General features: G+C 45.3%; 1 protein-coding gene across 1 annotated transcript in view; it reads right to left on the bottom strand.

The window, feature by feature from the left end:
• The window catches only part of TMEM163 (transmembrane protein 163), a 130289-nt gene that overhangs the window by 46326 nt on the left and 65195 nt on the right, over positions 1-18768 (bottom strand). The window contains exons 3-4 of the mRNA XM_072122277.1: positions 11531-11574; positions 9797-9888 (exon numbers count right to left, since the gene is read on the bottom strand). Of these exons, the coding sequence (XP_071978378.1) occupies positions 9797-9888; positions 11531-11574 (136 nt within the window). The remainder of the gene's footprint in view (positions 1-9796; positions 9889-11530; positions 11575-18768) is intronic.

Genomic DNA, 18768 nt, shown 5'->3' with positions numbered 1-18768 from the left:
TTTGATAAGGGGACCATGTATGGAGGCAGTGAACTAGTAGTAGATTAAAGGTGCTGCAGTTAAAACTATGTTAGTTGGATCTTGGCATGGAGCTGGCGCTCCGCTGCCAGGCGAGCTTTCGCCAATCCAAGCCCCTGTCTATAGGCTACTCCCCAAACAGCACTTCTAAGAACCTTTTGTATAAGATCAAGTGTAGTAGCGTTCTTATAAGTTTGGGATATGGCGGGTGAGGGGAATGTAAACAGATGCGCAAGAAGCGCTGAAATAATATTGGTAAATGATAAAAGTTTATTAGTATATTTTGTGGATAACACAGCTGGGTGGCGACAAAGTTAACAACTTTGATGTGGAATCCATGAAAACAACCCAAATTTCTGCCTGACACACCTCGTTTGATAAGGGGAGGATGTATGGAGGCAGCTATATGGACGACTTTTGGAGGTAGCAATGGAGACAACGTGTGGAGGCTGCTATGGAGACAATTTAATTTGGATAGTGCCTGTATGTGGCAGTCCCAAAAAGTTTTCAAACCAGAGGAGCAGGTAGGTGGCCCTCCAAAAAAATGGAATAGATTGAGTGCATGTATGTGGCAGTCCCAAAAAGTTTTCAAACCAGAGGAGCAGGTAGGTGGCCCTCCAGAAAAATGGAATAGATTGAGTGCCTGTATGTGGCAGTCCCAAAAAGTTTTCAAACCAGAGGAGCAGGTAGGTGTCCCTCCAGAAAAATGGAATAGATTGAGTGCCTGTATGTGGCAGTCCCAAAAATGTTTCAAACCAGAGGAGCAGGTAGGTGGCCCTCCAGTAAAATGGAATAGATTGAGTGCCTGTATGTGGCAGTCCCAAAAAGTTTTCAAACCAGAGGAGCAGGTAGGTGTCCCTCCAGAAAAATGGAATAGATTGAGTGCCTGTATGTGGCAGTCCCAAAAATTTTTCAAACCAGAGGAGCAGGTAGGTGGCCCTCCAGTAAAATGGAATAGATTGAGTGCCTGTATGTGGCAGTCCCAAAAATTTTTTAAAACAGAGGACCGGGTAGGTGGCCCTCCAGAATAATGGAATAGATTGAGTGCCTGTATGTGGCACTCAAAAAAATTGTTTCAAACAGAGGACCGGGTAGGTGGCCCTCCAGAAAAATTAAATGCATAAAGTACTATAGCAAGAGCCAGTGGGCCCTGTCAAAAAATAGCCAGTTTCCTCTGCTTTACTGTACAAAGAGGAGGAGAAGGAGGAAAATGAGGAGGAGGAGGAGGAGTGGATCAATTATTCAGGTTGAGCTTCCTTCACCTGGTGGAGATTGGAAATTCTTAGAAATCCAGCCTTTATTCATTTTAATAAGCGTCAGCCTGTCAGCGCTGTCAGTCGACAGGCGTGTACGCTTATCGGTGATGATGCCACCAGCTGCACTGAAAACCCGCTCGGACAAGACGCTAGCGGCAGGGCAGGCAAGAACCTCCAAGGCGTACAGCGCCAGTTCGTGCCACATGTCCAGCTTTGAAACCCAGTAGTTGTAGGGAGCTGTGTGATCATTTAGGACGATGGTATGGTCAGCTACGTACTCCCTCACCATCTTTCTGTAAAGATCAGCCCTACTCTGCCGAGACTGGGGACAGGTGACAGTGTCTTGCTGGGGTGACATAAAGCTGGCAAAAGCCTTGTAAAGCGTACCCTTGCCAGTGCTGGACAAGCTGCCTGCTCGCCTACTCTCCCTCGCTACTTGTCCCGCAGAACTACGCACTCTGCCGCTAGCGCTGTCAGAAGGGAAATACTGTTTCAGCTTGTGCACCAGGGCCTGCTGGTATTCATGCATTCTCACACTCCTTTCCTCTGCAGGGATGAGAGTGGAAAGATTTTTCTTGTACCGTGGGTCCAGGAGAGTGAACACCCAGTAATCGGTGCTGGAATAAATTCTTTGAACGCGAGGGTCACGGGATAGGCAGCCTAGCATGAAATCTGCCATATGCGCCAGAGTACCAACGCGTAAGAATTCACTCCCCTCACTGGCCTGACTGTCCATTTCCTCCTCCTCCAACTCCTCCAACTCCTCTTCTTCTGCCCATACACGCTGAACAGTGAAGGACTCAACAATGGTCCCCTCTTGTGTCTCGCCAACATTCTCCTCCTCTTCCTCCTCATCCTCCTCCACCTCCACCTCCTCCGATATGCGCTGAGAAACAGACCTGAGGGTGCTTTGGCTATCAACAAGGGAATCTTCTTCCCCCGTCTCTTGTGACGAGCGCAAAGCTTCCGACTTCATGCTGATCAGAGAGTTTTTCAACAGGCCAAGCAGCGGGATGGTGAGGCTGATGATGGCGGCATCGCCACTGACCATCTGTGTTGACTCCTCAAAGTTACTCAGCACCTGACAGATATCAGACATCCACGTCCACTCCTCATTGTAGACTTGAGGAAGCTGACTGACCTGACTACCAGTTCTGGTGGAAGTTGACATCTGGCAGTCTACAATCGCTCTGCGCTGCTGGTAAACTCTGGATAACATGGTCAGTGTTGAATTCCACCTCGTGGGCACGTCGCACAACAGTCGGTGAGCGGGCAGTTGGAGGCGGCGCTGCTCTGCCCTGAGAGTGGCAGCATCTGTGCTGGACTTCCTGAAATGCGCACAGATGCGGCGCACCTTCGTGAGCAAATCAGACAGATTGGGGTATGTCTTGAGGAAACGCTGAACTATCAGATTTAACACATGGGCCAGGCATGGCACATGTGTCAGTCTGCCGAGTTGCAGAGCCGCCACCAGGTTACGGCCGTTGTCACACACAACCATTCCCGGCTTCAGGTTCAGCGGTGCCAGCCACAGATCAGTCTGCGCCGTGATGCCCTGTAATAGCTCTTGGGCGGTGTGCCTTTTGTCGCCTAGGCTCAGCAGTTTGAGCACCGCCTGCTGTCGCTTAGCGACGGCACTGCTGCTGTGCCTAGAGCTACCGACTGATGGCGCCGTGCCCACGGATGGTAGTTCGGAGGAGGAGGTGGAGGAGGGGTGGGAGGAGGAGGAGGCATAGTAGGCCTGAAACACCTGGACCGAGGTAGGCCCCGCAATCCTCGGCGTCGGCAGTATATGACCAGCCCCAGGGTCAGACTCGGTCCCAGCCTCCACCAAGTTAACCCAATGTGCCATCAGCGATATATAGTGGCCCTGCCCGGCAGCACTCGTCCACGTGTCCGTGGTCAGGTGGACCTTGTCAGAAACGGCGTTGGTCAGGGCACGGGTGATGTTGTCTGACACATGCTGGTGCAGGGCTGGGACGGCACATCGGGAAAAGTAGTGGCGGCTGGGGACCGAATACCGAGGGGCGGCCACCGCCATGAGGTTGCGAAAGGCCTCGGTCTCTACTAGCCTATAGGGCAGCATCTCCAGGCTAAGCAATCTGGAGATGTGCACATTAAGGGCTTGGGCGTGCGGGTGGGTTGCACTATATTTGCGTTTCCGCTCCAGCGTCTGGGGTATGGAGAGCTGAACGCTGGTGGATGCTGTGGAGGATCGTGGAGGCGACGATGGGGTTTTTGTGGCAGGGTCCTGGGCAGGGGGCTGACTATCAGCTGACACAGGGGAAGGAGCAGTGGTGTGCACGGCCGGAGGTGAACGGGCTTGTTGCCACTGAGTGGGGTGTTTAGCATTCATATGCCTGCGCATACTGGTGGTAGTTAAGCTAGTAGTGGTGGAACCCCTGCTGAGCCTGGTTTGGCAAATGTTGCACACCACAGTCCGTCGGTCATCCGGTGTTTCCTTAAAGAACCTCCAGACTTCTGAAGATCTAGCCCTCGCCGCAAGAGCCCTCACCACGGGAGCTTCACTAGTTGACACATTTGGCGCTGATGCACCAGCTCTGGCCCTGTCTCTCCATCTGGCCCCACCACTGCCTCTTCCAACCTGTTCTGGTCGAGGACTCTCCTCCGTCTCAGAAGCACTGTGTTCACCCGGCCTCTCAACCCAGCTTGGGTCTGTCACCTCATCATCCTCCGATCCCTCAGTCTGCTCCCCCCTCGGACTTCCTGCCCTGACAACAACTTCCCCACTGTCTGACAACCGTGTCTCCTCATCGTCGGACACCTCTTTACACACTTCCACTACGTCAAGAAGGTCATCATCACCCACAGACTGTGACTGGTGGAAAACCTGGGCATCGGAAAATTGCTCAGCAGCAACCGGACAAGTGGTTTGTGACTGTGGGAAGGGTCCAGAAAACAGTTCCTCAGAGTATGCCGGTTCAAATGCCAAATTTTCCTGGGAGGGGGCAGACTGGGGGGGAGGAGGCTGAGGTGCGGGAGCTGGAGGAGTGGCGATTTCGGTGACATGGGTGGACTGCGTGGAAGACTGACTGGTGGACAAATTGCTCGAAGCATTGTCAGCAATCCACGACATCACCTGTTCGCACTGTTCTGGCCTCAACAGTGCTCTACCACGAGTCCCAGTAACTTCAGACATGAACCTAGGGAGTGTAGCTCTGCGGCGTTCCCCTGCTCCCTCATAAGCAGGTGGTGTCTCACCCCGGCCAGGACCACGGCCTCTGACCCCTGCAGTAGTTGGACGCCCACGTCCCCGCCCTCGTCCTCTACCCCTAGCCCTCGGGTTAAACATTTTTAAAATGAGAGTTATAGCTTTAATTTTTTTTTTACTTTTTTTTGTGTTTTTTTTTTTTTTTTGTGTTTTTGAGTTTTTAAAACCAAACAATGCTATCCTATTGCTATGGCTATTTTCTAGCCAAGTATGAAAGCACACTACTATGCCAGATGAGATGACGCTGAGTTATTAAACAAAATAAACGTAAAATAAAAAAGGACAAATGGCAGACTGTGCCTAATTGAAATCCAACCCCTACTAAATTTTCCCACTTCGGTCTTTGCAATGGATATGTGCGTCACTAAGCGCAAAACACAGCGGTCGCAAGTCTCACTACAAATTGCTCACAATTGGCTAGTACATGCACTGCAGAAACTACAGCCACCAGCAGATCAACCAGAAATCAAATATATAACGCTACTGTAGGCGCAAGTAAGCCGTTTGGATTCTCCTATGGCTATTTTCTAGCCAAGTATGAAAGCACACTACTATGCCAGATGAGATGACACTGAGTTATTGCCTAATAGAAATCCAACCCCTACTAAATTTTCCCACTTCGGTCTTTGCTATGGATATGTGTGCCACTAAGAGCTAAACACAACGGTAGCAAGTCCCCCTGCTAATTCCTCACAAAATGGTAATAGATGCAAATTAAAATAAAAAAAGTAGAACGTTATTGTAGCCCTAAGAAGGGCTGTTGGGTTCTTTGAGAATCACTCCTGCCTAACAGTAAGCTAATAGAACACCCTAACGCTTTCCCTGACCAGCAGCAGCTCTCTCCCTAGCGGCATCCAGAGACAGAATGATCCGAGCAGCGCGGCCAGCGGCTAGTCTATCCCAGGGTCACCTGATCTGGCCAGCCAACCACTGCTATCGACGTGTAAGGGTACCACGTCATGCTGGGTGGAGTGCAGAGTCTCCTGGCTTGTGATTGGCTCTGTTTCTGGCCGCCAAAAAGCAAAACGGCGGGAGCTGCCATTTTCTCGAGCGGGCGAAGTATTCGTCCGAGCAACGAGCAGTTTCGAGTACGCTAATGCTCGAACGAGCATCAAGCTCGGACGAGCATGTTCGCTCATCTCTAATAAGGATATATGTACAGCCGGTATAACCTGGGAATCTCCTGTATATAATGATATATGTACAGCCGGTATAACCTGGGGATCTCCTGTATATAAGGATATATGTACAGCCGGTATAACCTGGGAATCTCCTGTATATAATGATATATGTACAGCCGGTATAACCTGGGGATCTCCTGTATATAATGATATATGTACAGCCGGTATAACCTGGGGATCTCCTGTATATAATGATATATGTACAGTTGCTATAACCTGGGGATCTCCTGTATATAATGATATACGTACAGCCGGTATAACCTGGGGATCTCCTGTATATAATGATATATGTACAGCCGGTATAACCTGGGGATCTCCTGTATATAATGATACATGTACAGCCGGTATAACCTGGGGATCTCCTGTATATAAGGATATATGTACAGCCGGTATAACCTGGGAATCTCCTGTATATAATGATATATGTACAGCTGGTATAACCTGGGGATCTCCTGTATATAATGATATATGTACAGCCGGTATAACCTGGGGATCTCCTGTATATAATGATATATGTACAGTTGCTATAACCTGGGGATCTCCTGTATATAATGATATATGTACAGCCGGTATAACCTGGGGATCTCCTGTATATAATGTTATATGTACAGCCGGTATAACCTGGGGATCTCCTGTATATAATGATATATGTACAGCTGGTATAACCTGGGGATCTCCTGTATATAATGATATATGTACAGGCGGTATAACCTGGGGATCTCCTGTATATAATGATATATGTACAGCCGGTATAACCTGGGGATCTCCTGTATATAATGTTATATGTACAGCCGGTATAACCTGGGGATCTCCTGTATATAATGATATATGTACAGCTGGTATAACCTGGGGATCTCCTGTATATAATGATATATGTACAGCTGCTATAACCTGGGGATCTCCTTTATATAATGATATATGTACAGCCGGTATAACCAGGGGATCTCCTGTATATAATGATATATGTACAGCCGGTATAACCTGGGGATCTCCTGTATATAATGATATATGTACAGCTGGTATAACCTGGGGATCTCCTGTATATAATGATATATGTACAGCCGGTATAACCTTGGGATCTCCTGTATATAATGATATATGTACAGCCGGTATAACCTGGGGATCTCCTGTATATAATGATACATGTACAGCTGGTATAACCTGGGGATCTCCTGTATATAGTGATATATGTACAGACGGTATAACCTGCGGATCTCCTGTATATAATGATATATGTACAGCCGGTATAACCTGGAGATCTCCTGTATATAATGATATATGTACAGCTGGTATAACCTGGGGATCTCCTGTATATAATGATATATGTACAGCCGGTATAACCTGGGGATCTCCTGTATATAATGATATATGTAGCCGGTATAACCTGGGGATCTCCTGTATATGATATATGTACAGCTGGTATAACCTGGGGATCTCCTGTATATAATGATATATGTACAGCTGGTATAACCTGAGGATCTCCTGTATATAATGATATATGTACAGCCGGTATAACCTGGGGATCTCCTGTATATAATGATATATGTACAGCTGGTATAACCTGGGGATCTCCTGTATATAATGATATATGTACAGCTGCTATAACCTGGGGATCTCCTATATATAATGATATATGTACAGCCGGTATAACCAGGGGATCTCCTGTATATAATGATATATGTACAGCCGGTATAACCTGGGGATCTCCTGTATATAATGATATATGTACAGCCGCTATAACCTGGGGATCTCCTGTATATGATATATGTACAGCCGGTATAATCTGGGGATCTCCTGTATATAATGATTTATGTACAGCCGGTATAACCTGGGGATCTCCTGTATATAATGATATATGTACAGCCGGTATAACCTGGGGATCTCCTGTATATAATGATATATGTACAGCCGGTATAACCTGGGGATCTCCTGTATATAATGATATATGTACAGCCGGTATAACCTGGGGATCTCCTGTATATAATGATATATGTACAGCCGGTATAACCTGTGGATCTCCTGTATATAGTGATATATGTACAGACGGTATAACCTGGGGATCTCCTGTATATAATGATATATGTACAGCCGGTATAACCTGGGGATCTCCTGTATATAATGATATATGTACAGCTGGTATAACCTGGGGATCTCCTGTATATAGTGATATATGTACAGCTGGTATATAAGTTATGGTATATAAGCTGGTATATATGTATAGCTATGGTATATAGTTGGTATATAAGTTATATATATCTTGTATTTATGTGTTACTCTGGTATAACCTGGGTATTTGCTGGTATTTAACCTGCCATTTTATTAATTTTTTTGTTTTTTATAGTAATAATAAAGTATCTGTTGCCAAGAAAATTGAGATCTGCATTTGATAATTACTCGCCGCTCAGAAACCAATATGCCCCAAACCTGCAGCACCCCCTCTCCCCCCCAGGTAATGAACATCTGCCTCACTGTCCTATACATGGATGTAGAAGTCCTATATAATGGATGCAGTGAGAACGCTTGATCTTGTCACTAGATAAGATTCGGGGAAGCGCTGCCACCGCACACCTCAGCCTCGTTAACAAATATAACACTTTCCTTAGCAACCGAAAATGCGACTCATTAGGCATTCGTTTGCATCGGCGCTGTGTTCATTATCTCGAGTTACTGACGCGCTCACATTAGCCGCAAAATAATGAGGATAACAGATCCGTCTCACAGCGAATATCATTATCTCAGGTTATTCGCAGCCAGTGAATCACTAATTAAAATTTTCATGAAAAATTTTTAAAAAATTACTTTAAGAAACCTTGGGGATGGAGAGTCATGAAGCTTCGGATTAATAAACAGGACCGGGCTGGGAACATGATCAGATATCAAGGGGAAGTTAGAAAGAATCTTCTATATGTTACCAAAAATATCGGTCACCTTAATGAAATCACAAATCTCAGCAGAACGTGCGTTTTTCTGTAAGACAACTGGCTGTAGCAGGAGCCCTCCACCTAAAGGGAACCTGTCAGCAGGTGTGACAGTGCAGACTGCAGCCAGCGTTAGGTATAGTCCCTGGAGAGATGTGTAATCAGTCCTTTGTGTATGTTGTTAGTAGCAGCAGGACTGTAGCACATGGATCTAAATTCTATGCTGTAGCTTCCCCAAGTGCACTGGGGGTGCGTCCTCACACTGCTGTGCTCTGTACGCTTTTCAGACAGTGTTAGGTATTGTCCCTGGAGATGTGTAATCAGTGCTTTGTGTGTGTTTCTAGTAGTAGCAGGAATGTGGATTATGGATTTTTATTCCAGGATTGTAAATGGGGCCGTCCTCACACTGCTGTGCTTTAAGCTTTCTGCAGTTAGCTACTCTACACAGCTTTTATCAAGACGAGAAGGAGGGTCTGTGGAGCCACTGTGGAGTCTGTGGAGAAACTGTAATCCTAGAATATAAATCCATATTTCACAGTCCTGCTTCTACTAACAACACACACAAAGGTATGATTACACACCTCTCCAAGAAAAATACCTAATAATAGCTGCAGGGGGCACAGAAAAAAGCAGTGTGAGGAGACGTCTCCTGTGCACTTGGAGAAACTGTAATCCTGGAATATAAATCCATATTTCACAGTCCTGCTGCTACTAACAACACACACAAAGGTATAATTACACATCTTTACAGCAACAATACCTAATAATAGCTACAGAGATCACAGAAAAAAGCTGTGTGAGGAGACATCCCCCGTGCACTTGGAGAACCGATGATCCTGGAATATAAATCCATATTTCACAGTCCTGTTGCTACTAACAAAACACACATAAGTGTGCGTGAACATCTCTCCGGGCACAATGGCCACAGTCAACATGGTCATACATACTGACAGATGCACTGTAAATCCTGTATCTACTACTAGCCGCTATCTGCAAGACAACTGGCTGTAGCGGGAGACTTTCCCTGCTGCTTAGTCTTCCATAGAAAACCATATGAATGGAGATGCAGAGTTCAGTCACTTTTAGAGGCTTCTAAGGAACAGAATATCAAAGTATAGTAATTTCTATAGAAATTAGACCAGTGATCATACAAGTGCCTGGGGTTCCCTATAGATAAGTCCGTGTACTCACAAGTATTCCCTGTGCGCTGAGTGCACGGCCGCTGCGTTACTGTAGCGCCATAAGACGATCGCTGAGGATAAGACATCCAGAACAGCGTCAAACTGAAAAGTGGAGAAAGCAGAGTGTAACTATAAAATATTACAGAACGTAAAAAGTCATCTCCTATATGTTCTCTCTATACTGGAATTCACATAAATGGGAATCTATCAGCAGGTGTGACCATATAAATCTGCTGCCAGTGTTAGGAGGAGTGTCCTCACACTGCTGTGTTCTTAGCTCTCTGCATCTTACGGGTTAATATATATATACACACAGTTAGTAATTATCTCAGTAGGAGCTCAACATGTATTCCATAGCAATGTATGGTAAATGTCATCTCTCTAAATATCCACACGGAAGACGGCGATACATTGTTACCACAACAAAAGAAGACAATTAGACGTTTCAGATTCTGCCGGAGTGTGCGGCTATTTTTGGAAGAGGCTTATTGTGGTATCGAAGTCAACAATCAGAGTTTTCGTAGTTGGCGTGGCGACTATTGTACTTGGTTGAAACCCAAACCATGTTGTAAATTACATAACATATCATTTATTAAAATAGACCCAAAGTTCTGAATATTTTAAGGAGAATAAACAGTATATATATATATATTACAGTCTAATGTACATGCACTTCCTTAAAGGGAACCTGTCAGTGAAACTTATCCACACTAACTAAACATATCTTTGAAAACGGCTATTATACAACAGAACAACTATCCCTATATTGTTCTTCCACATGCCTGAAAAGTTGCTCAGGCCGATTGTAAAGTTGACTCCCCATCTGTGCATTTTAATGTTCTTCTAGCTCAGCCTCCAGATTCCTGATTGACAAGGGACTTGCTTTCTCTTCGGCTGAGCCACCTTGGCTCTGCTACATTATTCACGGGCTGGCTGTGTGACATGCTGAAGAGAATTCCTGAGGGATGAGTGAATGTGGCTCTGAGAGAAATACTGGCTGTATGTGATTGGTTGAAGAGAAATCAGTTCCCCCCTCCCTCAGGAATTCTCTTCAGTGAGGAGAATTGGGGGAAGGACATTAATAAGTCAGGCACATGTCTGAGAAAAGACAATGGGGGTCATTTACTAAGGGCCCGATTCGCGTTTTCCCGTCGTGTTACCCAAATATTTCCGATTTGCGCCGATTTCCTCTGAATTACCCCGGGATTCGGAAACCCGACGGATTCGGAAAAACCGCCGCATTTAAAAAAAAAAAATCTGTTGCAGAGCTTGCACTTACCTTCACTCAGCCCGGCTCGGTGAACTCCAGTGCGTTCCGATGCTTTTCAGCGCAGCAGCGCCACCTGGTGGACGGCGGAGGAACTACCTTAATAAATCCCGGCCGGACCTGAATCCAGCGCAGAGAACGCGCCGCTGGATCGTGAATGGACCGGGTAAGTAAATCTGCCCCAATGATCGGACTCACATGGGCTCATTAGCATAGATGGTGGATTAGCTTTACAAACTGACTTTTCAGGTATTGTGAATAACACAATAGGGATAGTTGTACTCATTAATAGCAGTTTTCAAAGATCTGTCTGGTTAGTATGGGTGACTTTAAGTACCCCCCTTATTGTCTCTTGGGATGGGGAGACCACATTTACCGCAAAAAGAAAAATCCCTTTAATTTTTATATTACCCCTGAAAATGTTGACTGTCAGAACTTAATTAATCTAAATTATGAGTAATACTGAAAACTACTTACTGCAAATCCAAAGGATGACGCACTGTACCTCATCACAGAAACGGCTGGAAAGAGAAGGGGGGACTGAATTAGTCTTCATTTCTACATAATGATGCTGGTAACATGGCAAACACATAGGGAAATATATTGATGACATACAATGACGAAGCCCAACCTGTGGCCCCAAAACTACTAATCCTGGAGCGTCCTGATCTCATCTTATCTCCATCTATAGTAATTCACTGGCCGTTTCATTTGGTAATGAATACAATATGGTTAGATTTATTTCGCAGCAAGTCTGAAAGTGACATGCCGTAGTGGAGAGTTGCTTCTGTTGCGCTAGAGACACCTAGAGGCTCATATGAATAGTGCAACATCTCATAAATATACAAAGATCCATTGAGGCTGCTTCTCACATGACTGAGCTCTCAGAGGCGAGGCGTATTCTAATAGACTGATCAGTAGATGACAGCATGATGGGAAGTGGTTAATTTATATGGCCGGGAGGGAAAGTCACGCCATTCTTAATTTGACAGGAATCTGTGTTCTATTGAGCGTGAACGGTGACATTAATTACAAGATTTCATGGCAAACATGACATTTCTCTCCATGCTCAGAGTGCAGATGACTTCTCATGACGCGTCTCTCTAGAGGTGGATTTACCATATCATCTCTATTTTCCAGTATTAAGTCTTCCCTGCCACTAACCATTCCTAAAGGAGACAGGGCACTGAACTCTCTTCTATTATATTCTCTGGGACTATAGAAGTCAAATTTATTAGAGAACATAACAATTTTATACACAGCCGGTTATGGATTGTACAATTACAGCACAGGTGGAAGTATATAAATCAATTTTAAAATATTGCAGTTTTCCTACTGGCCTGTAGATGTCAGCAGAACCCTCGTAAGCTTGACATCTCACTTTCACGCCTGCTGTAAAGACTGCATGAGATGAGTGGAGATGATCGAGAACATTCCGGAGCATTTGAATGTTACCTCTATGCAGGATATAAGGCTAAAGTCACATGTTTTTGAGACATAAATCCACAAATATGTGTTTTTCATCATTGTGATTATTTTTTTTTTTTGCAAACATTGAATGTAAATGAATGGTAACATAATGTTATATTTGGTTATACCCAATAGTCTTAGAGGGAATATATAATCAAAATCCATCCTGATAAACCAGGGACAATACTCATAGATCCGGGCACTGTGACTGTGACATCATCTTATATTTGTTACCCATGGCCTCCTTCCTTCTAAAAATCAATTACTAAACATATGCTAATGAGTCACAAGCGCTGTGGGGGGCATTACCAGAGCCCCTCCGTAGCTTCACAGGCTGTTACCCTGTCTCCCTTTGCCTGCTGTAATCTCACTCCATGCAAGGGGGGGGGGAGTGTTCCTGCCCAGTATAACAGCCTGTGAAGCTACAGCATGGAGGGCCTCTGGTAACGTCCATCCGGAGTCCATTAGCATAATTTACAAAGTTGAGTCAAGGTGTCTGGATCTATGAGTAAGTGCCCTTGGTTTATCATGATGGATTTTGATCCTGCACCTGCACAATCTTAAAGCTTATGAATACTAATGAATGCTTCTTAAAGAACACTACTAGGTAAGGATAAGCTCTCAATATTTTAATTTAAAAAAAAACCCTTTAAGGCCTTATGCACACTTATGGGAGCGGGACCGTGATCTGGCAACATTCTTGGCCATCTCTGCCACCTGGACATCTCACCGCTCCATGACCAAGCAGGAAGAAATATAGGACATTTCCTATATTTAACCATATTATAATTCCAGCCACTCGGCTTTAAATGGAGGGGGTAGGTGTGGTGTGAGCAGCTCCCACCTATCCTCGCTCCTGCATCTGGCTGGATACTGGTCTACCTAAGGCCCAGGCAAGCATCCGATTGTGTGCATGAGGCCTAAGAGTAGACGTATAATGACCCTGCCAATGCGGCCATTATAAAATGTTCCTCCTATTAGATTGGTTTCTGTCCATAGAGCCTGATCACCTCTGTGCACCATCTGCTGACCATAACTGGTAATGCAGCCTGTATAATATCTCCCTATCTGGAAAGGGAGAACCTCTATAACAAAAAGTTAGAACTGTTGTGTTATTGATGTGATCTGCCTGATCTGTTATTGGTGGATGCCTGGAAGCTTTGCCCACAGGGAAGTTTTTTAATACTCCCTATGGATAGAGTTCCAGAGAATTTTTCGGGTCCTAAGAGAGGACAAATCTTCTGAGAGTTCTTAGTAATCCTTGATGCAGGACACACGGCCTGCTGCTGCTCTCCTCTACCTGATGGTAATCCATCCCCATCAGGCCTGCTGCAGATTCTGCCCAAATCTGCCCAAGCAGCTTCTACCTTCTCCAGTTCTAAGTTCCTGAATCTTGGCTTTGAGCTTCTCTTACCAGACTGCATCTAACCAGCGTCCTTGGACATTGGCATACAGGACCTCTACTTCAGCCTGTTACTGTTTCTGCATTAAAGTTCTGGAATATAGGAACTGTAAGTTGATGTAGTACATGTTGTCTACGTGCAATCCCTGGCTGCCGCAGACATCATGAGTCTCCCCTTTACCATCTACCCAGGGATCCCTATATCACACATACGCCGAGAGTGCCCCAGGGGGAACTACTTCCACTGTACTGAGGCTTCTCCCTCTTCTTGCAATCCACATGGCAGACCTGCCCATTGTGGACGAGTCCTGTTCCCCCTGGACCCAGCGACTGCGACCTGTCCAACGCTAGGCTTCATCCAGCCACTCAGATAACAGGGGAATCTAGCTGCCCCCAAACCATTAGGTCAGACCCCGGTGCGGGGGACAATGCAGAATTCCAGCTTATCCTTTAATCCTGTTTTATAATAAAGTATAAAGCCGCTTCCTCCCTCCTCTCCTATCTTCCTATCCACTATTGAAAGGATCTAGAAGATAGCCAAAGAGAAAATTCAGGTTACTTAAAGGTGAGGCCACTGTTTTACTATCAAATGTTCCATAGAAGTGCAGATAAAATGTCACATACAGAAGTTATTTTTAGTTGCCATCATAAAGTAGTGGCCATACCATTAAAATCAGAGGCAGCATATCCGCCCCCTCCCCCGCCGGGCCGCTCGCCTGAGATGTGTGATCCCATAAAGCTTGCCTACACCTTCAAGACAGGATCGGCTGCAAAGCGTCTAATTGCAGAATTTCTTTGATGTGTCTGAGCGTAGCCGTGCAGCTCCTCGTAATTATGACAGCGAACGTTAAAGCACCTTGCTGGGCTAGAACAAATATACCGCGCCTGCAGAGATGAAGACGCCGCCGAGAGACCGACCTTTCCTGTGCTCAGGAATATAAAGGAACGGCAGCTCCGGCCCGGCAAGTCCTATAAATCTCATATAGCATCAACCGCTCTCCACATATTAACCGTTTAGTAAAAATCCAAGAATTTGTTAAAAGATTTCTGAAGCATGTCCCCCCTTAAAGGGAACCTGTCACCAGGAGACCCCTTTTTAGTAACCCCCCCTGTCCCCATAGAGCATTGCACATACACTGCAGAACAAAGGATATCTTATATACAGGCAGTCCCAGGGTTACGTACCAGATAGGGTCCGTAGGTTTGTTCTTAAGTTGAATTTGTATGTAAGTCGAAACCGTATATTTTATAATTGTAGATCCAGACAATTTTTTTTTTTTTTTTGTCCCAGCGACAATTGGAGTTTCAACATTTTTTGCTGCAATGGGACCAAGGATTATCTATAAAGCTTCATTACAGACACTTTTAAACAGATTATTTTAAACTGGGACTATATATAGTAAAGCATCCAGAGAGCTTCACCAAAGTTCACAGTGGGCAGAGGGGTCCGTCTGTAACTATGAGTCGTCTGTAAGTTGGGTGTCCTTGAGTAGGGGACCGCCTGTATTACCTTTGAATTACATGTACTGTGTGACTAGTCTAGTTGCCCCCTGGGCGCAGCTGAAGAGGAGTAGTTTCCCCCTACCCTTGGGAAAAAAGTATGCTCCCCTGCACACGTCACCTGCCCACATCCTGCCCGCTGTCCTGAATTGTCGCTGACCGCCAGGCATTCTCGCGCACCTGGAGCGACGCAAACTACACCGCTACTCCGAGTCGGCAGCATAGTGTGGCGCATGCGCATACAAATGCGGGGACCTTGCGGCCGGCACCGCTTTATCTGCTTTATAGGGATAGTATCACCAGCCCTTACCCCACTAAACTACCATCATGTTCTAGAATTACTTTAAGTGAAATATTCCATATTTACCTATAAAAAAAAAACTTATCCATGTGAAAATGAGCAGAAAATTTAACCTGATAAAAATTTCGAGGCTGAAGGAGGAGAGTCACTTCAGACTCCCATAGCTTTCCTTCTACACTACTTCAGGCTTGTGGTTCTGTGAACAACAGAACCAGAGATCCAGACTGTTAAAGTTACATTATAGTTGGAAATGTGAGCTGCAGTATAACATTTAGTTTCTGACTATGTATTTAGCTCCTCGTATCTCAGATTCTGCAACTCGCAGAACCACAAGCCTGATGTCATCTGAAAGATAAGATTCTTAATTTCAATATGACACCATGGGGCAGATTTATCAAGTGTCTGAAAGGCAAAATATTTCTAGTTTCCCATGGCAACCAATCACAGCTCCCCTTTAAATTATTCATGAGCACTGGTAAAACGAAAGCTGAGCTGTGATTGGTTGCCATGGGCAACTAGAAATATTCTGACTTTCAGGAACTTGATAAATCTGCCCCCATTGTTTCTAGGTGCTATAGATCCGAAGATAAAACAACTCTCCCTCAGCTATCTCTAAACCTGACATTTGAGTTAATAATGGGGTCAATCAGGTGACAAAGTCCTATTCAATCTGAAACTTGAGGCAATAAACTTCCCAAAGGTGTGAATAATAGTGCCATAGGGTGTCCAATAAAACAGTACTATAGGCAGTCCTCAGGCTACATACAAGATCGGGTCTGTAGGTTTGTTCTTAAGTTGAATTTGTATGCAAGTCGGAACTGTATATTTTATAATTGTAGATCCAGACAAATTTTTTTCTGGTCTCTGTGACAATTGGATTTTAAAAATGTTGGGTTATCATAAGAACCAGGATTAACAATAAAGCTTCATTACAGACACCAGTGATATCTGTTACAGCTGATTATTGTAGCCTAGGACTAAAGTACAGCAAATTACCAACATCCAGAGGTCCGTCTGTAACTAGGGGTCGTCTGTAAGTCGGGTGTTCTTTAGTAAGGGACCGCCTGTATCCAAAAAAGTCTAAATACTATTATATAGTATAACAGGCTGTATATACAGTATATAACAGGCATTATAGACAGTATATAACATTCCAGGATTGTGTGAATAATCTTGCATTGTAGAAGAAGTACAAGAAGAATGGATCATTCTCCTCGGTGATATAAGATGGTCTCCTGTGTGGCTTATTTCTTGACCTCGATCTTGTGTTTTCCTAGGAGCAGAGTGAAGGTATAAGGAGCCGACATCTGTATCTGTATTGTGTGTGACCTTTCCTGGAAGATGATAAATGCTGAGGCTCTGGAGAGGAGACGCCATCACTCACCTGTCAGTAATCGTCCTCCGCCCCACAGTATCAGTGTAAAAATGTCAGCGGGAAGGTACAACACGTACAGCGATGTCACACACCGCGGATGGGGAGGTGTGACGATTAGAGATGAGCGAACATACTCGTCCGAGCTTGATGCTCGGTCGAGCATTAGGGTACTCGAAACTGCTCGTTGCTCGGACGAATACTTCGCCCGCTCGAGAAAATGGCAGCTCCCGCCGTTTTGCTTTTTGGCGGCCAGAAACAGAGCCAATCACAAGCCAGGAGACTCTGCACTCCACCCAGCATGACGTGGTACCCTTACACGTCGATAGCAGTGGTTGGCTGGCCAGATCAGGTGACCCTGGGATAGACTAGCCGCTGCCCGCGCTGCTCGGATCATTCTGTCTCTGGATGCCGCTAGGGAGAGAGCTGCTGCTGGTCAGGGAAAGCGTTAGGGTGTTCTATTAGCTTACTGTTAGGCAGGAGTGATTCTCAAAGAACCCAACAGCCCTTCTTAGGGCTACAATAACGTTCTACTTTTTTTATTTTAATTTGCATCTAGTACCATTTTGTGAGGAATTAGCAGGGGGACTTGTGTTGTGTTTAGCTCTTAGTGGCGCACATATCCATAGCAAAGGCCGAAGTGGGAAAATTTAGTAGGGGTTGGATTTCTATTAGGCACTAACTCAGTGTCATCTCATCTGGCATAGTAGTGTGCTTTGATACTTGGCTAGAAAATAGCCATAGGAGAATACAAACAGCTTACTTACGCCTACAGTAGCGTTCTATATATTTGATTTCTGGTTGATCTGCTGGTGGCTGTACTTTCTGCAGTGCATGTACTTGCCAATTCTGAGCAATTTGTAGTGAGACTTGCGACCGCTGTGTTCTGCGCTTAGTGACGCACATATCCATAGCAAAGACCGAAGTGGGAAAATTTAGTAGGGGTTGGATTTCAATTAGGCACTAACTCAGTGTCATCTCATCTGGCATAGTAGTGTGCTTTGATACTTGGCTAGAAAATAGCCATAGCAATAGGATAGCATTGTTTGGTTTTAAAAACTCAAAAAAAAACAAAAAACACAAAAAAAAACAAAAAACACAAAAAAAAACAAAAAAAAGTTAAAAAAAAAATAAAGTTATAACTCTCATTTTAAAAATGTTTAACCCGAGGGCTAGGGGTAGAGGACGAGGGCGGGGACGTGGGCGTCCAACTACTGCAGGGGTCAGAGGCCGTGGTCCTGGGCGGGGTGAGACACCACCTGCTGATGAGGGAGCAGGGGAACGCCGCAGAGCTACACTCCCTAGGTTCATGTCTGAAGTTACTGGGACTCGTGGTAGAGCACTGTTGAGGCCAGAACAGTGCGAACAGGTGATGTCGTGGATTGCTGACAATGCTTCGAGCAATTTGTCCACCACCAGTCAGTCTTCCACGCAGTCCACCCATGTCACCGAAATCGCCACTCCTCCAGCTCCTGCACCTCAGCCTCCTCCCCCCCAGTCTGCCCCCTCCCAGGAAAATTTGCCATTTGAACCGGCATACTCTGAGAAACTGTTTTCTGGACCCTTCCCACAGTCACAAACCACTTGTCCGGTTGCTGCTGAGCAATTTTCCGATGCCCAGGTTTTCCACCAGTCACAGTCTGTGGGTGATGATGACCTTCTTGACGTAG

The sequence above is a fragment of the Engystomops pustulosus genome, chromosome 8, assembly GCF_040894005.1.
Source record: "Engystomops pustulosus chromosome 8, aEngPut4.maternal, whole genome shotgun sequence".
NCBI lineage: Eukaryota > Metazoa > Chordata > Amphibia > Anura > Leptodactylidae > Engystomops > Engystomops pustulosus.
This window is presented reverse-complemented; position numbering and strand designations above follow the sequence as displayed.